General features: G+C 49.8%; 1 protein-coding gene across 2 annotated transcripts in view; it reads left to right on the top strand.

The window, feature by feature from the left end:
* The first annotated feature begins 6,319 nt into the window (after window positions 1-6,319).
* The window catches only part of ANKRD28 (ankyrin repeat domain 28), a 730,284-nt gene continuing 709,883 nt past the window's right edge, over window positions 6,320-26,720 (top strand). Inside the window, exon 1 of one of the 2 annotated variants that reach the window (XM_086942193.1) lies at window positions 6,320-6,518. In XM_086942193.1, the coding sequence (XP_086798319.1) occupies window positions 6,492-6,518 (27 nt within the window). In that variant the 5' untranslated portion in view covers window positions 6,320-6,491. The remainder of the gene's footprint in view (window positions 6,519-26,720) is intronic. The other variant, XM_086942192.1, reaches the window with a different exon arrangement.

Raw genomic sequence — 26,720 nt, forward strand, 5'->3', positions numbered from 1 at the left:
GCATTGGAATAACATAAACAGTAGTATCGACGTGGAACTGCGGATATTCCAGGCCTCCACTGACTATGCTAAACTTAATTGGGTTGTGTTACCAACTAGCTCAGAGGTCACTGGAAACTTTCTTCTCTGCATAGGAAGTGATCAGCTTCCTTGGCACAGACAAGAAGGGATTCAGCTTTCCAACAACCGTGCAACATGACAACTTTGCTCCTCAGATCAAGAGTCGATCTCTAGGGTCGTGTGAAACAATAGACACAGATTTCACTCAGTCAGTCTAGTGCAGTTTACTTTCACAGTATGTAGAGAATAGAGAGACGGGCGTTTATCAATAAAGGGTTAACATTTATTGAACAGTCTTTCTTCTCATACAAGAGAAATGTATTGCCACAATTGCAATAACTGTTATTATGAAAAGTACGTACAGTAAGATAAGTATTGCGAAATAGAACTGTAAAAGCATTGATATGGTTTCTTAGCCATACAATGGTTTAAAAGTAATAAAACATATATACAGTCATATATACATTAGGCTAACATACTCAACTGGTGCTTCTAACTAAGCCTACCCCAGTGTGCCTGACCTAAGCCTAACACGTGAGAAGGGGGAGTAAGTAAGTAGCTTAAGTTAAGTTGGTTTTGCCAAGGTTTGTTTCAAGAATTCTCGTCTAAGGGTTTAGTCAACACCATACCTCTGAATAGAATGATGGAGGATTGGTATCTCCTTCAGGGGTCTCTCTCGATATCCCAGTCACCTGCGAGGGTAAACTGGAAGCGCCGGGACTGGATTTCTCTGCACGAGAAAGGCAGCGGCTTCTCTCAGCGCGTCGAGGAAGGAGGGGTGACAGCGTCCGCGGGCAGCTGGGCTGGATGTCTTCGCAGAGGACGGCTGCACGGCTCCTCAAGCGAACTGCACCATAGGTCGCGCTGTAGCGGCGATAATGGTAATCAGCAGCTTCACCACCACAGGATAGCAGGCTGCAGCGACAGAGTGTTAGTTGTTACCAACACAGGGTCATGCAGGCAGCTGGCATCAGCAACAGGTTCGCTCATTGCTTAAGGCAACGTTGGTAATATTTATACCTGACAGGTGCCGGGTTTGACGCAAGTTTGCTGGACATAAGACGTCAATTAAAGATGTCACTAGGAAGTGACAGTTATCAGTTGCTCATTAGAGTTCCATTACTAATCAAAACATAGCAAGCGGGGATTTCCAGGTTTGCTAAGTTTTTATCTTGTTGAAGAACTCGGAGTGTTATCTAGGAATATCAGATAGTGACTGCTGCTCTGTCATTGCACTAATTGGTCGCAAAGGAAGTAGCAGAGAGTCATGCTGGAATGTGGCTCTGTTCGTGTGAGGCCAGAGATGACTTTTCAGAAAATCGTACTTGAACGGTTATGCCAATATAGGGAATAAATGGATTTATAGCCGAATAGGGGCATAAGGTCACAGTATCGATCAGGAACCTAGATAAGCACGCAACAGATAATGACACCGGGGAGAGGTGAACGACCGAGGCAGAGAGACCAACCGAAGAATCAGGATGGACGACGACCAGCCCAATCGAGTCAAACGGACCAGAGAACTAACAAAGGTGGGCGACTGAGCTGCTACAGGTGTGGTAGTGCATCGCATCTCGGCAACGACAAAGCGTGTCCGGCGTTCAAGGTGAGATGCTCATACTGCAACGTGTTCGGACATAACGAGAAAGTATGCCGCCGAAAGGGGCGATGGTCAGATATGTCAACCAAGAGCAAAAAGAGACTGCGGACAACCAAGAGGAAGATGATGACCTAGAAGAAGTCCTCTACATCGACGTTCAAGTATTAGAGATGGACGGGTCTGAGACAGACAAGCCAAGACTAGACATGCACATAGGCGGGGTACCCATAGAAATGATTGCGGACAGTAGTGCTCCCATCTCCATCATACAGAAACGAGTGTGGGAGGAAAAATGTGTCTCCAACATTGAGGAGGCACTTCGTCCAATGGACTTAAGACCAGTCACATACACAGGACAGAAGATTCCCATGTTGGGATACTGCCCCCTCTTGTTCGAGTTTAGGGGCCGCCACGCAAAGTGCAAGCTATACATCGCAGAGAGAGGCCCCTCAGTGCTAAGCTGGAAGGACCAAGGGGCATTGGGAATACTACTCAACCCAGGCGGCATTGAAAAAATCCTACTCATGGACATGTAAGAGAAAGATGATGCGGAGTCATGGCACAGAGCATACCCCAAAGTGTTCAACGGACAAATCGGAGAACTATATAAGTACAAACACCTCATTAAGCTTAAAGAAGGAGCAAAACCTGTAATTCATAAAGTGATGAACATCCCATTCCGCTGCAGAGAAGCAGTACAGATGGAGCTGGACAGGCTAGAAAAAGAAGGAGTGATCAGAGCCATAGAGAGTGCAGAATGGCTTTCACCTCTGGTGGTAGCCCAGAAACCCAATGGCAAGGTGCGGCTGTGTGTCGATCTCAGGGAGCTGAACAAGAACATCGTGATCGACAAGTTCCCCCTGCCCCGCATAAATGAGATGCTGGCGAAGACCAAAAACATCAAGTGGTTTTCCACAGTGTACTTATCGTCGGCCTACCACCAAGTGAGACTGCCTCCATCATGTTGCCACCTCACATCCTTCATCACACCTTTCGGCTGCTGCGAGTTTGTGAGAATGCCATTTGGCCTGGCCTCAGCGGCGGCAGTCTTTCAGAAGATGATGCACAGGATCCTGAAGAACGTGAAGGATGTACAGTTCTTCCAAGACGACATATTGGTCATGGGAAGAACCAAGAAAGATCACAACGAGAAACTACACAAAGTGCTGCGCACATTACAGGACAATGGACTGACAGCGGAATGGACAAAATGCAAGTTCGGAGTGCAGTCCGTCCCCTACCTGGGGCACGAGGTGAGCGAAAAAGGGATAGAACCGAAGAAGGCCAACATGAAAGCCATTCTGGAAGCCCCCACTCCGAACAAGAAAGAGGATGTTCGGTCATTCCTGGGAATGGCCGAGTATTACAGCAAGTTCATTCCTCACTTTGCAACAAAAACACATCTCCTGCCCCAGCTTCTGAAAGAAAAGAACAAGTTCATATGGAGCCAGGAGGAACAGACAGAATTCTACACCCTCAAGCGGGAAATGGGAGCCACCATTCCCCTTAAAGGATTTGACCCCACGGCAGCATATATCCTAACAACAGATGCCAGCGACCGTGGTTTGGGAGCGGTTCTTATGCAGCAGTCTGAGAATGGAGATGGTATACACCCGTTACAACGCATCTTTTACTCCGCACTACCATTACAACGCAACTTTTACAACGCATACCATTACAACGCATTGCGCTGGGGGGCGCTCTAGGATAGGGAATAAGTATAATTTACTATCCAACACCTTCCCTAGGGTCCACGGGGACTGGAGTTAGAATAGTAAATTATACTTACCACTATCCAGCACCTCAAAGCGCTATGCGTTGTAATGGTATGCGTTGTAATGGTCGCGTTGTAACGGTAGGTAGTTGTAACAGTATGCGTTGTAACATGGTACATCCAATGGAGACACGTCGACAGTCAGTTTTGCCTCGAGATCACTCGCTCCCAATGAAGAAAAGTTCAGCGTAATAGAAAAAGAAATGCTGGCTGTAGTTTGGGCCATGGAAAGATTCAGGCAGTACTTGTGGGGAGCAAAATTCCTGGTGAGGACGGACCACAAGCCCTTAGTCAAAGTGCTGACTTCCAGTGGCCATGCCCATGCGACCCCTAGAATCGCGAAAATGACACTCAGACTACTAGACTATGTGTATGAAGTGGAACACATTCCGGGGCCGCAAAACAAGGTGGCAGACTTCCTCAGCAGAGCGGCAGCCATGGAAGAAGCAGATGATCAGGAGAATCACAAGTGGGAAGGATACGTGGTAGCCACCATCCAGGAGACAGAGAACGTGATCAGTTCCCAGGAATGGGAAGAAGCCTATAAAGAGGACGGCGACTTGGAAGCCATCAAGGGATACGTGGTCCACGGGTGGCCGGAAAAGAGGCACCTCAAGGAAGAACTTAGAAGATATTGGGAAGTAAGAGAGGAACTGTCGCTGGCAGAGAATCCAATATTCCTATTGAGAGCTGACAAAGTGATCCCACCACGTGGCATACTAGATCATTTGATGTCTTTACTGCATGAGGGGCACCAGGGCATCACCAAGACAAAGGCCCTTGCCAGGCAGGCGTACTGGTGGCCGGCCATTGATGTTCAGATAGAACGATATGCACGGCAGTGCGAATCATGTGCCAAGGCAGACAAGTCACAGAGCATGCTAAGACCACCGTTGGGAAGGTTCCCAGTCCCGGATGGCCCATGGGAAATGTTGTCAGTTGACATTATGGGCCCCGTCCTCGACAAAGAAGGAACACAGAAGTATGCCTTGGTTCTCATCGATAGATATTCCAAGTGGCCGGAGGTAGAGGTGACGGAGAATGCTGACACGGAAACAGTGGTGAACTTCTTACGCTCCACATTTGTCAGAGAAGGAATCCCAAAGATCATCACATGCGATAATGGGCCGCAATTCACCTCCGCCAAATGGGTTGCCTTCACAGCCAGGAATGGAATAGAAGTCAAACACACGCCCATCTATCACCCTGCAGGAAACGGTCAGGTGGAGCGGTTCAATAGAGTGATCATGGGCACCATCCAAGCGGCGATTAATGATGGATTGGACTGGGAGAAATAACTAGAGAAGATGATCTGGGCCTATCAGATCACCCCAGGGAGCACGGGCTACAGCCCATTTAAAGTTTTAAGAGGAAGAGAAGCCTTCACCAGAGACAACTTAGCATGGAGAAAATGGGTGGTGCAGAGCAAATGGTCGCCAGCCGTGGTAAGAAGAAATCTGGAAAAAGCACAAGAAACATACACGACACACTTCGACAAAAGACGCAACGTGCAAGGCACAGAACTGGAGAAGGGCGACTGGGTAAGGGTGAAGTTGGCCATCCTCAAGAAGAAGGGAGAGAGCAAATTCTCACCGCCCTTGCAAGTACTGGAGCCCTACGCACGATCTGCCTTGCTCAGTGATGGGAAGGTGTGGTCACAGGACAGAATGGCAAAGTGTAGCAAGATCATCAAGTGGGGAAATGATACGGAAGAAGGCGCAGAGTATGTAGGAGACGAGGGTGAAGAAGAATGTAGCGGAAGGCGAAATGAGAAGGTCGGAGAAGGAGTGCAGCAAGTGGTAGACAGTGAAGGAGAAGGAGGTAGGAACGAAGGAACGAGAGGCTGGTGCAAGGAAGAGAGCATTGAGGAAGTGATGGACAGAGAGAGAGAAGGTGCAGGAGGAAGACAGGACAGAGAGGAACTGGGAGAAGGAGTTATGGAAGTAGTGAAAACCAGAGCGGGGAGAACAGTAAAGGTACCAGAGAAGTTCAAGGACTTTGACATGAACTGGAAGTAAGGACTTTGTTGTTATATTGTTTGAGTTTTGCATAAAGGGGGGAGATATGTGGTAACGCTCTAGTTGTTCCGTCGCCGGAACAGGAAGGGGGAAACAGGAAGCGGAAGGCGGCCATCTTGTAGAGGCGCCGACCGCTGAGATAACGGTCACGGAATCCCGGCGCTCCGGCTTAATAAAGAGTTTAAATAATAAAATATTGTGTTGGTGTACATTTCGGACCACTCTACAGCTCCTCCAGATCCAGCTCAATAATTAATAGTTGTGTTAATAGGGCAGCCCTGCCAAACTCCCCAGATCCACGCGTGATGTCTTGCTACAGTCTGGGGTTTTTCCTTTGAATTCTGAGACTTGTAGTCTTGTATTAAAACGAACTACAATTTCCAGAGTTCTAAAAAAACCTGGACTGGAGCAAAACAATACGCATAGACCTGGGAAATGTGGTAACTCTGATTTAGGGATTCCCATTTATTCAATCAAAATAAACAGTAGTGAGATGGGAAAGTGTCAATTCTGTTAAAACCGGGGTTTTAAGTATAATAATATTTTATATACATGTGAAATGTTTATATGCAAACCTAGGATAAAAGAAGCATATGGCTTCACCACTAACATAATGCGACCATTCTGAAACGAGCTGCACCCGAAGGCACGGGTTACAGCCGCGGCAGAAGTATTTCTTTTATTTCCAAGACTTTGCCCGGTTTTCGCAGACGTCGTTATTGACAGCTACTTGACCAATCAAAGGATGTTTTACTCAGCGGGGCTTTCACTTAGTCGTTGCCCCTTTTCCAAGGAGACGGTGGTCTTGTGCTAACCAATGAGCAGCGCTTTTGTAGCGGGCCAATGAGAGCGAGGCCCTGTGTAGCCAATGGGCGGCGGGCTGAGAGTGGAGCGACGTGGGGGCGGCGGCTGTTGTGGCGCTGGCGGTAGAAAGTAACGAAAGACTGCGCGCTCGCAGCAGAGAGGCGGCGGGCACGGGCCCGGGGCATGGCGGCGGCGCGGGGGCCTTGAGGCGGGGGGAACGGCCACACGAGCGGCCATGGTGTTCATGAAGATCCGAGACCAGGTGAGAAGCGGCGGCTGACACAGGGGCGAGTGGAGGTCGTACCTACCTGCCAGGTCCATGGGCAGGTGAGGGAGGAGGGACGGGTGAAGGGTGGGGGCACTTGGAGATGAATGACAGTGCGAGGGGTGGCAGTGGCTGAAGGGTGTCACGGTGCCGGCCCCGGGGTACCTGCGGCTAGAGGGTCACAGTATCTAGCACGGCACAGAGGGCACCAGATATCCAGGACGCCGGGGAGCCTCGAGGCGAGCTGGGATACAGAGGCCGAGGGAGGCACAGTGTGGGAGGAGAGACACTGGACAGGTAGAGGCCAGTGTGGGAGGAGAGACACTGGACAGGTAGAGGCCAGTGTGAGAGGAAAGACGCTGGGCAGGTGGAGGGCAGTGTGGGAGGAGAGACACTGGACAGGTAGAGGGCAGTGTGAGAGGAAAGACGCTGGGCAGGTGGAGGGCAGTGTTGGACGGGGCACACTGGACAGGTAGAGGGCAGTGTGGGAGGAGAGACGCACTGGACAGGTAGAGCTCAGTGTGAGAGGAGAGACACACTGGGCAGGTAGAGGGCAGTGTGGGAGGAAAGACGCTGGGCAGGTGGAGGGCAGTGTTGGACGGGGCACACTGGACAGGTAGAGGGCAGTGTGGGAGGAGAGACACACTGGACAGGTAGAGGGCAGTGTGGGAGGAGACACTGGACAGGTAGAGGGCAGTGTGAGAGGAAAGACACTGACAGGTAGAGGGCAGTTTCGGAGGGGGCACACTGGACAGATAGAGGGCAGTGTGAGAGGAAAGACACTTGACAGGTAGAGGGCAGTGTCGGAGGGGGCACACTGGACAGGTAGAGGCAGTGTGAGAGGAGAGACACACTGGACGGGTAGAGGGCAGTGTGGGAGGAGACACTGGACAGGTAGAGGGCAGTGTGGGAGGAGACACTGGACAGGTAGAGGGCAGTGTGGGAGGAGACACTGGACAGGTAGAGGGCAGTGTGAGAGGAAAGACACTGACAGGTAGAGGGCAGTTTCGGAGGGGGCACACGCACAATGGACAGGTAGAGGGCAGTGTGAGAGTAAAGACACTGACAGGTAGAGGGCAGTGTGAGAGGTAAGACACTGGACAGGTAGAGGGCAGTGGGGCAGGAGACACTGGACAGGTAGAGGGCAGTGTGAGAGGAAAGACGCTGACAGATAGAGGGCAGTGTGAGAGGTAAGACACTGGACAGGTAGAGGGCAGTGGGGCAGGAGACACACTGGACAGGTAGAGCTCAGTGTGAGAGGAGAGACACACTGAAAAGGTAGAGCTCAGTGTGAGAGGAGACACACACTGGACAGGTAGAGGGCAGTGTGGGAGGAGACACTGGACAGGTAGAGGGCAGTGTGGGAGGAGACACTGGACAGGTAGAGGGCAGTGTGGGAGGAGACACTGGACAGGTAGAGGGCAGTGTGGAAGGAGACACTGGACAGGTAGAGGGCAGTGTGAGAGGAAAGACGCTGACAGGTAGAGGGCAGTTTCGGAGGGGGCACACTGGACAGGTAGAGGGCAGTGTGAGAGGAAAGACACTGGACAGGTGGAGGGCAGTGTCGGAGGGGGCACACTGGACAGGTAGAGGCCAGTGTGAGAGGAGAGACACACTGGACAGGTAGAGGCCAGTGTGAGAGGAAAGACACTGGGCAGGTGGAGGGCAGTGTCGGAGGGGGCACACTGGACAGGTAGAGGGCAGTGTGAGAGGAATGACACTGGGGGGTGGAGGGCAGTGTGGGAGGGGCACACTGGATAGGCGGAGGGCAGTGTGGGAGGGGCACACTGGATAGGCGGAGGGCAGTGTGGGAGGGGCACACTGGATAGGCGGAGGGCAGTGTGGGAGGACACACTGGACAGGTAGAGGGCAGTGTGGGAGGAAAGACACTGGGCAGGTGGAGGGCAGTGTGTGAGGGGGCACACCGGGCAGGTGGAGGGCAGTGTGGGAGGGGGCACACCGGGCAGGTGGAGGGCAGTGTGGGAGGGGGCACACCAGGTAGGCGGAGGGCAGTGTGGGAGGGGGCACACTGGGCAGGTGGAGGGCAGTGTGGGGGTGGCGCTCCGGGCAGGGCTCAGACAAGCATGGGGCGAGAATGTAGTGTTCATTGGGACCCCCAGAGCTCCCGGAATGGGCAGGGGTGGGGTGTACAAAGCAAGAGTGTGTGGGCTCCGCGGGGTGGGGGTATGTGCAGTACCCAGGATTATAGTTAAGAGTATCCGACATAAGGGGTCACGGTGCACGTTACAAAGAACAATAAATGGACATCTGGGTGCAGGATCTTTGGGAGGAGATATGGCTCAGTGCCCCTGAAGGGCACGCTGCTGAGGATGGTACAAGCAGGGTGCCAGCGGGGAGAGGGATAGCAGTATCCATGGAGATGACCAGGGCTGCTGGAATGGACCGGGTAGGGTGCACAGGGCAAGCGTGTGGTAACCATGATCAAGACTGGTCCGGAATCTAGTATCTAGTGTACAGATGGCGAGAAGGGACGCTATACTTGGGGTATGTGGCATGCGGTACCCACAGTAAAGAAACGGAATATCCTGGCGGATGGCATATTACATGGTGCCCAGGGCAAAATGGGACAGTATCAGCACATTTATTTTGTATTTATTGTCGGGGTAGATTTGTGACGTTATGTATTAAGCCCGTCACACGCACATACATTCACACGCACATACATTCACTCTTGTTGTGGCTGATGTCATTTCACTATTCTTCGCGTCACTACTTTCTAAGACCTGTGGCCAGTAATGGGTTCTCAGGGTGCTGCTTAAACCCCGCCAGGAGTAGCGCGGGTAGATCATTCAGGGTAGCGGAGGTCTCATGTGGATATCAGTACACTTCGTTCTTCCCAGAACCAACCTCAGTCTCCTTCAAGAACATGGGACCCGGATTCGGACATAAACCTCCCTTCTGCCCCAGATTCCAGCTGGAAGGCATTCCCGTTTGTTACACTTTATCCTCGGAGTCTCCAATGTGATAACACCTCGATTTAACTGTATTTATATTTGAATGCCAGTAATTCTTGGTAAAGTGTTCTTTGCAGTTGATGTGGTTAAATAGATGGTTGGTAACATGAGGGGATGGGTGGGGCGCTGCAGTGTCAATCTAGTGTGTAGGAGTAGTTCATGTAGCAAAATAATGTACATTTTACACGGTTGTATCGGAATGCTTGGAATTGGAGATGTGGCACCTGGAACCACAAGTGAACACGGCTGGAAAGTGGCTTTGGGTGACAGGCGCCTTTCAAAGCTCCAGTGCAAGTAGGCGAGCAATGCTGCCCAGGGGGGCTCTCACTGATAGCTGAGACGGGGCGATGTGACCTTGGTGAGGGCACCCTGTGCCAGGGTTGATATGATATATACATATGGCCGTTCTATGGAAGGCTTGTTGGTGGCGTGTGGCCTGTGGTCTCTGTTCATTGCGCTGTCAGTGGCTTGAGGGCCTCTAGCTGTTGTACTGATTCATCTGCCAGCTGTTACCAAGGGGTTATTTATAAACTGGCCTGCCTTGTAGTATCACCCTCTTCAGACAGCGGTGAAGCTTTGCAAGCACGCACACTCTCCTGGTATCTTTGTGATCATAATGTGCTGTTCCCGAACTCGCCCTGCCCACACTTCATGCAGAGCTCTACCTCTCCAGATTCGGACTTGTTAGGATGCAGTTCCCAAAATATTAGGCCGCTCTGCGACTGCACACTCAGGTCTCTGATGCTGTTGTATTTGGGAACTTCAGCCCGCGCACAGACTTCCACACAGCTCTCCCCCTTCACACTCAGACTTGTGAAACTTAAAGGTTCTTAAACTTCACGCACCACCCCAGACACTTGCGTCCCTCCACTCAGTGTTGACATGGTGTAGTGTCATTTAACTCCATATCTTTCCGCACGCATCTATATGTATCTCTTCTTGCACACTCTGCTGTGTGATGTAGCAGTGTTTTTGAGGTCCAGCCCCATGCGCTGGCATCCTACACTACTCTCTCCCTGCACACTTGTCTGTGTGATGCTGCATTGTTATTGAACTCCAGCCCAAGCCACAATGTTCTCTCTGACACTCAGCTGTAGTGTTCTTTAGGTTGAGTCCTATCCACAGGCATCTACACTGCTCTCTTCCTGCACACAAAGTCTACTAAGCTGTAGTATTATTAATGACTAATGAAGAACAAGGAGTTTTGGTAAAATCAAATATTTTTCAAAGATCGCTCAATTTAAGCAGTGAAGTCGCAATTTATCTAGGTGTTCTGGCTTCACTGTGCACAGACCAGTCAGTAAATGGGTAGTCATTTGTCCTTTCCTTATGTTACAGTTTTGTTTTTGCCTCGCGTTTACTGCAGTTCTTATATATTGTGAAAGAGGTGTGGCACAGCGGCCAGGGTGCCTGACTTCGGAGCACAGGGTTCACGGTTCGATAGCTGGCGGCAGGTTAGCCCAGCACCATGTGACTCTGCGCAAAAGCTCGCTTACTCTTCCCGACGGCTCCTAGCGCCATGACCCCCTCGGGTAATTGAGCGCTTTACAAATACTGGATTTCATTTCATTTTCATATAGTGCCAATTCAACTCAAAGGTGTTGAAGCGTATGATATGACATTACTCAAGGTTCCCGTTCATTGGTTATAGGCGCGGACACATTAAGTAATTTGCTCTGAATTACAGAATGTTGAACTGACTCAAAGACTCAAACCTGGCTCCCCAAAGTCGGCAACTCTGACCCTAATACCACATCCTGGGTAAAGGGTGAGCGACGGGCAGGTGCCACATGCAAGCTCGACCAGCAGGGCGCTGAGCTGAGCCAGAGTCCGGCTTCAGACTTTAGCACAACGCTGCTAGCATTACAGAAGTGCCTTCTATTTAAACAACCCTGCTACCATTTCTTCATCATCAACCCTGCAGTAGTTTCCCTTTATCCTTATGGTTGTACAGCCCATTAGGATACCCCTTTTCCTGCTATTGTAGCTGCAGGCTTGAGTGCCTTATAATATTTACAAAGACCCAATACCATACCCCTCACCCATTTACACAGCTTTGCTAGCATGCATAACTACTGTTGTTTACACAGTTTTCCTAAGATGTACTCCTCTCCATGCCAACTTGCCTTCCTCTGTTTACACAGCCATCGCTTTCTCTATTAACAGAGCCTTTGCAAAGGGCCTCCCTCTGTTTACGGAGCCTTTGCAAAGGGCCTCCCTCTGTTTACGGAGCCTTTGCAAAGGGCCTCCCTCTGTTTACGGAGCCTTTGCAAAGGGCCTCCCTCTGTTTACGGAGCCTTTGCAAAGGGCCTCCCTCTGTTTACGGAGCCTTTGCAAAGGGCCTCCCTCTGTTTACAGAGCCTTTGCAAAGGGCCTCCCTCTGTTTACGGAGCCTTTGCAAAGGGCCTCCCTCTGTTTACGGAGCCTTTGCAAAGGGCCTCCCTCTGTTTACGGAGCCTTTGCAAAGGGCCTCCCTCTGTTTACGGAGCCTTTGCAAAGGGCCTCCCTCTGTTTACGGAGCCTTTGCAAAGGGCCTCCCTCTGTTTACGGAGCCTTTGCAAAGGGCCTCCCTCTGTTTACGGAGCCTTTGCAAAGGGCCTCCCTCTGTTTACGGAGCCTTTGCAAAGGGCCTCCCTCTGTTTACGGAGCCTTTGCAAAGGGCCTCGCTCTGTTTACCCAGCCATTGCAAAGGGCCTCGCTCTGTTTACCCAGCCTTTGCAAAGGGCCTCGCTCTGTTTACCCAGCCTTTGCAAAGGGCCTCGCTCTGTTTACCCAGCCTTTGCAAAGGGCCTCGCTCTGTTTACCCAGCCTTTGCAAAGGGCCTCGCTCTGTTTACCCAGCCTTTGCAAAGGGCCTCGCTCTGTTTACCCAGCCTTTTCAAAGGGCCTCCCTCTGTTTACCCAGCCTTTGCAAAGGGCCTCACTCTGTTTACCCAGCCTTTGCAAAGGGCCTCACTCTGTTTACCGAGCCTTTGCAAAGGGCCTCACTCTGTTTACCGAGCCTTTGCAAAGGGCCTCACTCTGTTTACCGAGCCTTTGCAAAGGGCCTCACTCTGTTTACGGAGATGTTTGCAAGGCCTTTCCAGCGGGCCTCTGTAGTACTGAGTTTCCCATCGCATTGTGAGGTCCTTACCGCTTGTTATTTTGAATGTATGGCGTGCCAGGTTTTGTCCGAGTCAGTTGCTCCCTGGCTTGCGAGGGAAGAATCACGTGTCATTGAGATAAACGTTTTCAGCTGGTTCAACGTGTGTGGTGTTGTCACTTCGACATTATGGCGAAGATCGCCAACCTTACGTTGTGACTGTGACATCAGATCTCGTTGTGGAAAGGAGTTGGAGCAAGGAGCTCCAAGGCCCAGGTGGCTACGGTCTGTGAAGAAAGAACTTAGAGCGCTCCCTTTGAGTTAGCGGGGCATCTGGTGGCATCAGAGGTCAGCGCGACTACAACAGATAAGTGTGCTTGACTGGAGTGAGGGAATATCTGGGGCGGTCTGTGGTTTAGAGGCAGCGGATACCTGTGCGCCTGACTGGAATGAGAGAATTCCCGGGGCCGCCTGTGGTTCGGATGCAGCTGAGTAACAGCCGCGCTGGGAGCGGGGTCGGCGGGTACCAGCTTACAAGAGTTTTTGTTTTTCATTGTGTGCGGTCAGCATGTCACTGTCTTTCTTGTAACGCCTGCCCACTTTTAAAGAAGCAAACAAATAACGTTGCCCTGCGCCGAGACTGTCATGCTCAATTGTGCTGCTCGTTTGAGTGCCTACCTGCGCTTTTCTTCACGCTTGTGTGGAAGAGGCTTTCGTGGTGTTTAGGGTGATGGCTCTGCTGTGAGGAACGAGTGTCACTGATAACATGACACCTTAGAGGAAAAGTCTTGTGAGGCAGTCGGTCTTTAATAGGATTAGGCTTACTTGGTTTCTGAGGAAAGCTCTTGGTATTTCAGTGCTATCTGAAGTTTACCCTCTCATTGCCCTCTCCTCTTAAATTCTTGCAAATTCCTCTATAGTAATTTCACCCCCTTTTCTGGCACAACAGTCAACCTTCCATGCAGTGGGAAGAATGGATAGACCTATTTGATAACTACATTGCTAATGATGGATTGGAATTCACTCCTGAATGTAAGAAATCGATTTTGGTGGGCACTATTGGCTTGGAAGTGCATAATATTTTCAAATATTTACCCCAGATGTTAGGCAATGACAATCAGCCTGTTGAGGTTGTGCTCCAAGAAGCCATATTGCGATTGTAAAAAACATTTGCCATGGAGGAAAATATCGTTATTTCACGAGCCAGGTGAATCTCTGCATGACTTTGTGTCAGGATTACGAGAGCTGTCTTTAAAATTTACATTCGGGCAAATGACCAATGAGTTATTCAGAGATCAACTTATAGTCCAGTGTTTAAGTAAGAAAACACGAGCGTCTTTGGGCAGGGAAGAATCCTTCTCTGAAGGATACCATCTCGTTTGCCAAGGTAGTGGAAGAGTCGTAGAAGTCCATGTAGGAAATTAGTAGAAAAAAAGACTGTGGAAGGAGAGATTGCTGCAGTCGGGATGAAGGAAGACACATGTAAAGCTACTACCAGTAAATTTAATAATGAGGCACAGAGAGGGTCTAGATCTATAGGCTGCTTCAAGTGCGGAAGCACATATCATTCTAGTGACTCTAAGTGGTGTTTTGCATCAAACAAGGACTGTAGGAACTGTGGGCGTAGAGGACATTATGTCCAGGTTTGTAAAGAGCCTACCAAATCTTGTGTGGCTGTCACTGATTACTTTAGTTGGGAAGATGAGAATGAAGACCGGGTATTGGTGGTGCTTCCTGGCTCTGAAGGAAATGTTAGGAGGATTCGACCTAAGGCACTGTTCCAGGTTTTGGAGAATGGGTGGAACTGATGGTGCGCTCTGGCTCTTTACATGCCATTGTATCCAAGAAGATGTGGGAAAGAGAGTGGCCTCATGTTACTCTTCTTCCCAAGGATATTAATCCTAGGGGATACCAGGGGGAAACATAGAAGTGTTGGGATACTTTTCTTTTCCCATTGTGTTTAAATAACGACATTGTAGGAAAATTGTATGTGGCCGAAGATCGTCCACCCATTTCGAGGTGGGGGGTCAATTTGACTTGCGTATTGTTATTGATCCACATGCTCCCGGGCAGGTGTTGTCTGTGACTAATATATTCATTGATGAAGTGTTGAGTGAAATGAGGGGTGTGTTCAGTGATGAAAAGCTGAGAGAAATGAGAGGGTAAACACATAGAATTGTGGTGGAAAAGGGGGCCATTCCGGTCAAACACAAATGAAGGAGAGTACCAGTGGTTGTTAGAGGGGAAGTCAAAGAGCTGCTCAAAAATATGCTGAAAGATGGGGTCATAGAGCCTGTGGAAGCGCCCAAATGATTTCCCCAGTAGTATTTGCCAAGAAGTGTCATGGTAAGCTCAGGCTTTGTGTTAACCTCCGCAGTTTGAAACCGCATGTTGTAACTTATACATTTCCTCTCCCAAATAGAAATGAGTTGTTGTTGCTTAAGGGGGGGGGGGGAGTACTTTTCAAAACTCAACCTAAAACATGCTTATCACCAGATTAGGCTGCATGAGGATTCCAGGGACCGTACTGCTTTTATCACCATGGAAGGGACATCTCGATTTAAGAGACTGCCATTTGGGTTATCCTTGGCCGCCAGCCTATTCCAAAGGATCATGGCGGAGGTTTTCAGGGGGGTGGAAAACGTAAAGTTTTTCCAAGACAATATTCTTTTCTTCAGTGAATTCATTCAAGAATATAACATCTTGAGGTCTGTGTTGGGCAGGCTTAAAGGGGCAGTTCTTACCTTAAGAAAGGTGAAATGCAAGTTCCTTGTAAAGGGAATTGAATTCCTAGGCCACACCATTTCAGGTCAGGGGGTCCGACCTAAAATTGATCTGTTGGAAGCGATCAAGTTGGTACCCATACTATGTAATGAAGATCAGTTACTGTCATTTATGGGCTTAATTGAATATTATGCCAAATTTGTACCCAATTTCGCGAACGACTGTAGGTCTTAGAATGTTATTGAGAAAGGGGTGCACTTTAATGTGGGGTTATGCACCTTTTGACACAGCTTAAGACATTAACTGTTGATGCCAGCGTGCATGGTTTGGGGGCTGTTTTGTCCCAGGTGTGTGCGGGTTCAGAATAAACGGTGGCGTACTCTTCGCGCTCTTTGATAGATTGCCAAACCAACTATTCTGTCATAGAGCGTGAGACCCAGGATACTTAAGAAAACTTCTAACCATCCATCGCCCTATCCGGAATTTAAGATCTGCCGTAGCGATGCGGTTTCGACTTCCCCGCATTCGCAAGGCCAGGATGGGAGGTCGCTCCTTCCGACTCTTAGCAAGTAAACATTGGAACAAACTTCCACTCGACCTACGCATGGAACCCTCTGAAACTAGATTCAGATTGAAACTCAAAACTCATCTTTTTCCACGCAAATAAATGCTTCTAGTTTCCTTTAACCCAGGCCATTCACTTCCGGTCTTCCGTCTCCTGGGAGTAGCAGTAATTTTAGCGCGGGGACACACTGTGTTGAGTGTAACCAGGCGCTTTAAAATGTTTTTTTTATTTTTATTAGAGCCTTGCGGCTGCCTGGTCTATGGAACATTTTAGGACCTTTTTATGGGGTATACATTTCTGCATACTCACTGATCACAAATCCGTGGTAAAAGTTCTGAGTACAGGTGGCGCTGGTAAGGGTTCAGCTAGATTGGCGTCCAGACTGCAAGAGTATCGCTACAACGTTGTCCACATTCCAGGATGGAAGAATGCTCAAGCTGACTGCCTTTCCTGTTTGTCTGTGGAGCGCTCTGTTGTGAAAGATCACTGTGAGTCTGCTGTGGCTTCATTAGGTGATGTGGAAGAGTGTGGGGGAGGCTCTTTCTCTGCTGATGAATGGTGTTTGTGTATGGATTGCGATGTGGTCTTGAAGAAGGTCAAAGAAATGGTGATACATGGAGCGCGTAGGGAGAGCACGTTTTCCCCTTCTGTGAGACCTTTTGTTAGGGTTCACCTTAAGTGATGCCAATGTTTTGATGAGAAACAACAAGTTTGTACCACCTGAGGGTTTGAGGTGCAAAATGATTAAATTAGCCCATGAGGAGCACTTAGGTCAAACCATGATGAAGAAAAGAGTGAGGGAGAACTTTTGGTGGCCTTGTATGGATGAGCAGATTGCGACCTGGGTGGTGGAGTGTGCAGTGTGTAACGAGAGTGAAAAGAGGCTATAGACCGGGGTGCTTACAGTACAAGAACAATTTATGCGGAATGTGACCACTAGGTGTACGGTAGAGATTTTGAAGGAAGTGCTCATGGAGGAGGTCATGCCTCGTATTCCTGCCACTGACAATGGAACGCAGTTTGTCTCTCTTGAAATGAAATCTATCTTGGTCAAGTGTGGCATCGTTCACCATCGCACTGCACTTTACAATACCCAGGCCAATGGCATGACTGAGCGTGCCAACCGCTTGGTCAAAGGGACCATCTCAATGGCTCTCCAAAGTGGGAAGGATGTTAGAGCAATGGTGAATTATGTGGTGTGGGCTCATCCTACCACTACGCTTGGGGTTACTGGAGTTTCTTCTTTTGAGAATATGCATGGGAGGAAGTCCGGCACTAAGCTCTATCCTGCATGGCTTACTGATTCATGTCAGGAGAAGTTTACTGTGGAGGACAACAGAGCGGATGGCCAGGGTGTGTGCGCGTGGGACTTGGTCAAGATTAAACATGGCCGAGTTTGCAAGATGTTGTCTAAGTTTTGGGGCCCATTCAAAGTTAAACCAGCATTTGAAAACGGTGATCTTAACCAATGGCAACAAATGGAACAAACGCAGAGTGACGTTAAATAAGAAAGCTGGAAGACAGGCAAATAAAGGAGTTGGTCCTGACTCTGCCAGTCTGCAAGGGGGCTTGAACAGTTTTATGCTGATGATGAGTTGACTAGCTGGAGAGTCCACACTGGGAGTGATCTCTGAGAATTTGGGGCAGGTGATGCTCATCTTCTTGGTTCGGACAACTGTTCTTCCCCAAACCCTGAGGGCTTTGCTTTCATAATAGTGCCAGAGCATTCAGCTCCTCCAGACTTCGTAAGCCCCCACGGTACATGGAAGATTATGTACGAACTGAGCGAGTGTGCCTTTAGAAAAGGGGTTCAATGTCGTGGGCTTTCTCTTCTTCTTTGAGAAACCGTATATCGTATGGCAATGGTTCACTGTATTTCTTTCACTCTGAGATTTCTAGAGATCCTGTACGTAGTCTTTCTGGATCTTGTCTCCCCTGTTCTACTCCATTTTGGTTTTGTGAGGTTGTTTGGTAGGAGGGAGGGGGGTGAGTAGTACTGGGTTTCGCGTCGCATTGTGAGGTCATTAACTCTTGTTTCGAATGTATGATGTGCAGGATTCTGCCCTGGTCAGTTGCTCGCCGTGGTTGGCGAGGGAAGAATAACGCCATCTCTGGTGGTGTTGAAATAAAAGTTTTCAGCAGGTTCATTGTGCGTTGAAGTTGAAGAAATTTATTGAGCGCACTAACACCGAGCAGTTTCTTGGCGCTGTGACTTGACATGGGAAGGAGGAGGTGCCGGGAGATTATTGCAGAGGAAAAGCTAAGGAAAAGAGATGAGTTTTCAGGGCTTTGCGAAAGTCTGTGTAGACGGAGAGGGATCGGATGGTGAAAGAGAGGGCATTCCAGAAGCGGGGAGCCAAGATGGAGAAATGCAGGCCTCCCTGTTTTTTCCTCCTAAAGCGAGGTACCTCCAGAAGGGCCTGGGTAGAGGAGCGAAGGCTTCTGTTGGGAGAGTAGGCACACATTTTTGAGTTAACAAACTCAGGCGCAGTGCCGGCTAGAGCCATGAAGGTAAGGCAGCCCAACTTAAATAGAGAGCATTGGGAGATGGGTTGCCAGTGGATGGATTTGAGTAAAGGGGTTACAATGTGGCACTTAAGGAGCCTGTAGATAAGGCGCGCAGACTGATTTTGGATAAGTTGGAGGCGCCTGAGCTCGTACACCGGAGTCCCTTTGTAGAGGCTATTGCCATAATCCAGGCGGGAAACGATCATGGCCGAGATAAGTTTAAGGGCCTCGATGGGGAAAAAAACGAGCTATTTTGCGGATAATGCGTAGGGACAGGAAGCAGGACGAGACGAGGGAGCTAATCTGGGGGCGCATGGTCAGATCTTGACTGATTTGGATGCCCAGAGTTTTTGCTTTGGTGGAAGGTGAGGGGGGAACCAAGAGCGGGGGGGGCAAAAGGCAGGGGACCAAGGACTGGGGCGGCTAACAGTGAGGATCAGTTCCGTCTTGTCCGGATTAAGTTTTAAATGGTTGGAGTTCATCCGATCATAGATGCAAGTGAGTACAGTATGGAATTTGGGAATAGTCATGTGAGGAAGAAAGATTGAAGATAAGCTGGAGGTAGTCAGCATAGTTAAATACTGACACCTCCATGTTTTGTAAGGCAGCAATAAGAGGGTGAATGTAGAGATTGAATAGGAGAGGGGAAAAGGAGGAGCCCTGGGGAACCCCGCAAGTGACAGAACAGGAGGGGGCGGAGAAGCCATCCAGACGAACGGTCTGTGTCCGATCTTGTAGGAAGGAGGTAAGCCAGGCCAAGGCAGTCCCCCGGATGCCGGCGCCCCCGACACGGTCGAGAAGGATGGAGTGGTCGACCGCGTTGAAGGCGGCGGACAAGTCAAGGAGAACGAGGTCCTGGGAGGAGTTGGCGTCCGCACTTTGCTTGAGCTCATCCAGGACAGAGAGGACCACTGAATCCGTCGAATGGGCTGGACGGAAGCCGGCCTGATGGGAAGCCAAGAGATGGTTCTCCTCGATGAAGGCCCAAAGGCAGGTGGTAATATGGCTCTCCAGAATTTTACCCAGGAACGGGAGCAAAGAGATAGGGTGGAAGTTGGAGGGAGAGGAAGGATCAGCCCCAGGTTTTTTCAAGATGGGAATAACAGTGGCTGATTTGAAAGCAGTAGGGACAGTTCCCTGAATAATAGAGGTGTTAAGGAGAGTAAGCGGGGATTCTACACAGTTGGAAAAGACCTCCTTCAATATGCGAGCAGGGCAGCAATCGGAGGGGACCCCGATTTGACTTTCTTCAACAGAGTAGGAAATCTATCTTTGGAAATAGCGGGGAACTGGTCAAGAAAGGTAGATGGGGAAGGAAGTAAGGGGGGAGAAAAGAGGGAGGAAAGCAGAGGAATATTTTGTTTAATGGTGGCAATCTTGTCAATAAAGTAACCATTAAGGGAATTGCAGAGGGATTGAGAAGGAGCGGGTTTAGGAGAGACTCGATCAGCGGCTGCTAGGTTATGGACGATGGTAAAGATATCCTTGGGTTTGTTGGCCGCAAGGAAGATCTTAGCGGATAAGTGCTCTGTTTTAGCCAAAAGAATGGCTTTTTTGTAATCGCGGAGAAGGGCTGAGTATTGGGACTTAAGAATGGGACAGTACCCGAGCCTCCAGTGGCGGTCTGCTTGTCTGAGTGCAAGTCTGAGAGTTTTAAGGTAATCAGTAAACCATCTATTGGCCTTGTGGGAGCGGCAAGTCCTGACACACTTGGGAGGGGCAGCTAGGTCGCAAGAGGCTGAAAGCCAGTTGTTAATGGCGGTAACCTGTGAATTCGGGGAGGTATCAGCCAAGTGAGGGCGCAAGGCCGCAAGAGAGGAGCACAAGGCAGCCATATCCACACGGTTCCAGTTGCGAGCCCAGGTGTTTTTAGGGAGGGAAATCTTATTAGTGGCCCAAAGGTCAAAGGAAAAGGAGATTAAAAAGTGGTCAGACCAGATGCAAGGGGAGATGGCAAGGGACGAGATGGGTAAATTGGCTGACCAGATCTGGTCAAGTATATGACCACCTGTGTGAGTGGGAAGGTGGATATGAGGAGTAAGATTTAAGCAACCAAGAGATTCAGTGAAGTCCTTGGAAATGATGTCTTCCCGGGGGTCATGGGGCCAGAAGTTAAAGTCGCCCAAGATCAGCACAGAGGAGTTGTTGACCATAAGGTGGCGAGCAACTCCCGAATTGCTGAAATAAAATGGGGGATGGCCTGAGGGGGGCGATAAAATAATGCGCAAGTGAGGGGGACCGCAAGGTTGACTGAGCCGGCGACAAAAAAGTCGACTGATGCAATAGGGGGAAGCTGGAACTGGAACTTGGAGTGGACTATCATGGCCATTCCGCCACCTATTTTTCTGCCCGGGCGATTGGCACGAAGTGCATAGTAGGGGTCGGGAAGAGCCCCAAGAACATCGGGCAGTGACTCAGAAGAAAACCAAGTTTCAGTAAGCAATAGGAATTCCGGTTTAGCAGAATCCAAGAGGTTGAACAGTTCAAGTTAATGCTTAACCGCCAAGCGGGTATGAAGAAGCAAGGCGGTAGCCAAGATGGGAGAAGCAGATGAGAAGGGCTGCAAAGGAGGCTCTAAAGGTGCAGATGACTGCACTGGCATGGGGCAGGCAACGAAATTCCAAGGGACCAGATTCGCTCCTGGGTGGAACGACTGATAGCCCAGGCGCCCTGGCAGGCATAGAGTTGGGTTGAGGAATAGGATACATCACGGGCATAGTGGTAGGTCCCAGGTCCCGGCCAGTGGCTGACTGGCACAGACGGGCTTGCCTTTGGCGCGCCCGGGAGTGAATAGGCATATATACTATAAGGGAGGTGGGAGGGGCGAACAGCTGCACCGCCAAACCAGGGCTCCCTCCAAGATGGCGTGTGTCCCCGCCGTTCCAGTTCCCCTGCTGCAGAGCCTAATCGGCTGTGCAGGGAAGCGGAGTGAGGTGAGGAGGGGGGGAACAATGAGGGTGAGTGCACAGACGGCGATTTAATAATTACACACAGATTTAAAAAACAAATATGCTCCCGGCTTTCCGCCTCAGGAGTTGTGGCAAGCAAGTCAAATCTGTGTGTGGTGCAGTCACTTTGACAGCCTCCCTCTGTTTTACAGAGCCTTTCCAACGGGCCTCTCTCTATTTACCAAACCTTGCCAATGGGCCTTCCTCTATTTGCAGAACCTTGCCAACAGGGTTTTCGCTATTTACAGAACCTTGCCAACTGGTTTCTCGCTATTTACAGAACCTTGCCAACGGGTTACTCACTATTTACAGAACCTTGCAAACGGGTCTCTCTCGATTTACAGAACCTTTTCAAAAGGCCTCACTCTGTTTACAAAGCCTTGGAAACGGGCCTCTTTCTATTTAACCAGACATGCCAATATTACTCCCTCTGTTTAGACAATGCAAACATACCTTCCTCTATTATTTCTACAACCTTTATGTGCCTTGCTTTCCTATTCACATAATTCTATTTACAGCTTTGGTAGTAGGTCTTCTTCCCTTGTTACAAAGCCCTTGTCTCATTGGCAGCCCGCCTGGCGTGACCCCTGGTCTCATTGGCAGCCCGCCTGGCGTGACCCCTGGTCTCATTGGCAGCCTGCCTGGCGTGACCCCTGGTCCCATTGGCAGCCCGCCCGGCGTGACCCCTGGTCTCATTGGCAGCCCGCCCGGCGTGACCCCTGGTCTCATTGCCGGCCCGCCCGGCGTGACCCCTGGTCTCATTGGCAGCCCGCCCGGCGTGACCCCTGGTCTCATTGGCAGCCCGCCCGGCGTGACCCCTGGTCTCATTGGCAGCCTGCCCGGCGGGACCCCTGGTCTCATTGGCAGCCCGCCCGGCGGGACCCCTGGTCTCATTGGCAGCCCGCCCAGCGTGACCCCAGGTCTCATTGGCAGCCCTGCTGACGTGACCCCTGGTCTCATTGGCAGCCCTGCTGACGTGACCCCTGGTCTCATTGGCAGCCCTGCTGACGTGACCCCTGGTCTCATTGGCAGCCCTGCTGGCGTGACCCCTGGTCTCATTTGCAGCCCTGCTGGCGTGACCCCTGGTCTTATTTGCAACCCTGCTGGTGTGAAGAGGTGTGTCTCGGTGGCCAGTTTGACTGACACTGGAATCTGGGGCTCACGGTTTGATCACCGGCGGCAGGTCAGCCCAGCACCATGCGACTCTGGGCAATAGCTTGCTTAATCTTCCCGATGGCCCCCAGCCCTGGGATGCCTTCTGGTAGCTGTTCGTGCTTTACAAATACTGGATTTAATTTTTTCCCCTGGTCTTATTTGCAGCCCTGCTGGCATGACCCCTGGTCTTATTTGCAGCCCTGCTGGCGTGACCCCTGGTCTTATTTGCAGCCCTGCTGGCGTGACCCCTGGTCTTATTTGCAGCCCTGCTGGCGTGACCCCTGGTCTTATTTGCAGCCCTGCTGGCGTGACCCCTGGTCTTATTTGCAGCCCTGCTGGCGTGACCCCTGGTCTTATTTGCAGCCCTGCTGGCGTGACCCCTGGTCTTATTTGCAGCCCTGCTGGCGTGACCCCTGGTCTTATTTGCAGCCCTGCTGGCGTGACCCCTGGTCTTATTTGCAGCCCTGCTGGCGTGACCCCTGGTCTTATTTGCAGCCCTGCTGGCGTGACCCCTGGTCTTATTTGCAGCCCTGCTGGCGTGACCCCTGGTCTTATTTGCAGCCCTGCTGGCGTGACCCCTGGTCTTATTTGCAGCCCTGCTGGCGTGACCCCCGGTCTTATTTGCAGCCCTGCTGGCGTGACCCCTGGTCTTATTTGCAGCCCTGCTGGCGTGACCCCATGTCTTATCTCACGCCCTGCTGGTGTGACCCCATGTCTTATCTCACGCCCTGCTGGCGTGACCTCCTGGTCTTATTTGCAACCCTGCTGGCATGCCTTTCTAGTCTCATGGTCACAGCCCTGCTAGCATGCCTTCCTAGTCGCATGGTCACAGCCTTGCTAGCATGCCTTCCTAGTCGCATGGTCACAGCCTTGCTAGCATGCCTTCCTAGTCGCATGGTCACAGCCTTGCTAGCATGCCTTTCTAGTCTCATGGTCACAGCCCTGCTACTGTGCCTTCTAGTCTCATGGTCACAGCCCTGCTACCGTGCCTTCCTAGTCTCATGGTCACAGCCCTGCTAGCATGCCTTCCTAGTCTCATGGTCACAGCCCTGCTACCGTGCCTTCCTAGTCTCATGGTCACAGCCCTGCTAGCATGCCTTCCTAGTCTCATGGTCACAGCCCTGCTAGCATGCCTTCCTAGTCGCATGGTCACAGCCTTGCTAGCATGCCTTCCTAGTCGCATGGTCACAGCCTTGCTAGCATGCCTTCCTAGTCGCATGGTCACAGCCTTGCTAGCATGCCTTCCTAGTCGCATGGTCACAGCCTTGCTAGCATGCCTTCCTAGTCGCATGGTCACAGCCTTGCTAGCATGCCTTCCTAGTCTCATGGTCACAGCCCTGCTAGCATGCCTTCCTAGTCTCATGGTCACAGCCCTGCTAGCATGCCTTCCTAGTCGCATGGTCACAGCCTTGCTAGCATGCCTTCCTAGTCTCATGGTCACAGCCTTGCTAGCATGCCTTTCTAGTCTCATGGTCACAGCCCTGCTAGCATGCCTTCCTAGTCGCATGGCCACAGCCTTGCTAGCATGCCTTCCTAGTCGCATGGCCACAGCCTTGCTAGCATGCCTTCCTAGTCGCATGGCCACAGCCTTGCTAGCATGCCTTCCTAGTCTCATGGCCACAGCCTTGCTAGCATGCCTTCCTAGTCTCATGGCCACAACCTTGCTAGCATGCCTTCCTAGTCGCATGGTCACAACCCTGCTAGCATGCCCCCATGTCTTGTGTATAGTCCTGCTAGCATGCCCCCTTGTCTTATGTACAGTCCTGCTAGCATGCCTTCCTAGTCTGTCGCAGCCTTGCTCGCATGCCTCCTTTGTATACTCTTTAGAGCCCTTCTGACGTGTTCTTTTATGCATGCATGCAGCCTGAAAAACCTATGTTTTCTCCTAGTCCACAGGCAGGCCCCTTTTATAAATGTCTTCCACATCATGCTTTCACAGTCTTTGTAGAATGCCTAACCCTATATATTTACTTGGCGGTCATAGCTTACCGTCTATTTCACATGTTCACAAAGTTCTGTTAGCTTGTATCCTACATATTTATGCACTGATGAGATAAAGAAAGCTCACCACCTTAATATTCAGTGTTTTCACGTTTTAATGATTCTGTCCTTCATCTAGTTCTCACCAAGGCCTAACCATGGATGCTTCTAACCTCGTGACAGATCATACTCTCAAATGTTATCTTGTTACCCTTTAGTAGAAATATCAGTCACAGTTCGGTAGACTTCTGTGCAGTACTCTTTTTGAACAGAAAGTGTCTTGGTGACATGCCTTCAGTTCTTGTTTGCATAAATACATCCATGGTAGCTTGCCTGCCCCCTTGCTCATGCAACCATGCTAGCATGCCTTCCTCTTTTTGTACAGATACATTGCTGTGCTAGTATGCAGTGCTCTGTGCTACTAAACGCAGCCTTGGTAACATACCGTATGTTCCCTTGTGTGCACACATCCACCCATTGCTTGCATGGCTGCACTGCTTGCGTGCATGACCCTGTACGTAGTCTTCAACTTCCTGTAATACTTAAATCTTTAGTAAGGCTTCCGCCCCTTGCACAAATACCTTTTTGCATGCACTCATCCCGTAGTTCACTGACCTAACCCTGCCAGGGTGTGTGTTTCCCTCTCTTACTCTATACATGTATATATTTTTTTCCTCCAAGGGTGAATTTTAGAGAGACCCTATCTCAGACCACCCACCCCCATTACATATATAATAATGTCAATGTAGGTGAATTCGAAATTGTAATGGAATAGAGGATGCAGATATAGGGGGTTTCATTGTATTAGGGAGACACATTGAATGCAAGAACAGCACCACATGGTGTAGATCTACGATAGTTGAGCTATTTTGGGAACAAAGTTCACAGTGCTGAGTGGTAAATTATTTTTTCTATATCGATTGTCGACAGAAACGGTGCAGTAGTAATCACATAATGTGGTCTGAATTAAATGAATTTCACTTTTTAAAAGTTAATGGCTTAAAATAAGAAATGCTATGAATTATGTAGCTTAAACTGTAATGAAGTTAATGAATTGTAAAATGGACTACAGCAAACACAAAAAATGCAATACTTTTGTCAGACCATTATTTTGCACGTTTGTTTTTGTATTGGGTTAGATTCTGTCCGTCTTCACTGTTTTGCATTTAAATATATTTGATTGGCACATAGATTCAGGTGACCAAGAGCTGGAAGGGTTGAAATGTCAGTTTTAGTTGGGTAAAAATGTCAGTTAATACATAGCTCAGTAGATTAACTCGTGAATTTCTGTTTTTTTTTTGTTTAAAATGTTAACTCGCATTTGTGCCTTCTAGCAGCCCAGCATTGTCATCAATGATGTTATTGAACAGGTCATGAGTGATGTAATTTGAAAGGTCATAAGCAAAGCATTTTTTTTTCATTTTGGGACCAGGGTGGATTCCTCTGGGAGTCCCTCCCCGCCTCCACATGGGCCCGGGGTCAGTCCTGTAATGGCTGCCTCAAGATTTCTGTTCATGTTTTGATCAGCCAATTAGAGCGCTTCCGTCATACCAAAAAAAGCCTCTTTGGCCAACCGGAAGGGTTGAATTGAAGAAAAAAAAATTCAAGCCAACTACTCAACGTATTTATACGGAATCGCTAAACGCATGCTTTCTGCGTCCACATGTGGTGCAATTCCATGGAGCCGTTTTGGCTGTAGCGCTCTTTAAAATCCCTGTGGCACTTGTGTCAAAAAATTGTGTTTTAGAGAGCTCCATTTTTCTCAGCCCCTGCTTGATGGATCACTCTGAAGCTTTCCAGTTAGTAGCTGATGTAGATGAATTTGTTTTTGGAAAGACTTGTGACGATTTGTTTAACGGTGCCAAAGGTATTAGCAAACAAACACACTTCCAGCGGCAGCCATATAAATAATTTCTGCAGCACATACTCGATCCCCAATTAGCATACCTTCCTGTATTTACGCAGACAGTCCTGCTAGAATGTCTGCTGCTCCTTGCGCACACATACACCCAGCCCATGTGGATATATCTGCTCCCCCTTGCCCCGCAAACATGATGGAAACACGTCTGCTCTAAAAGCTGTGGTTTACCTTTCTCTTTGCAAAAATACCTGCTTGCTTTACATGCACACCTCCATGCTAGCATGCTTCCCTTTTCTTGCTCGCATGCAACATCTTTAATTTACTTTGCTCAACCCCATTGGCATGACTTGCATCCCTGGCTCACACACTTGTGTGCTAGTAAACCTTCAACTCCTCTCAAAC

Source organism: Lissotriton vulgaris, chromosome 10, assembly GCF_964263255.1.
Source record: "Lissotriton vulgaris chromosome 10, aLisVul1.2, whole genome shotgun sequence".
In the NCBI taxonomy this organism is placed as follows: Eukaryota; Metazoa; Chordata; class Amphibia; order Caudata; family Salamandridae; genus Lissotriton; species Lissotriton vulgaris.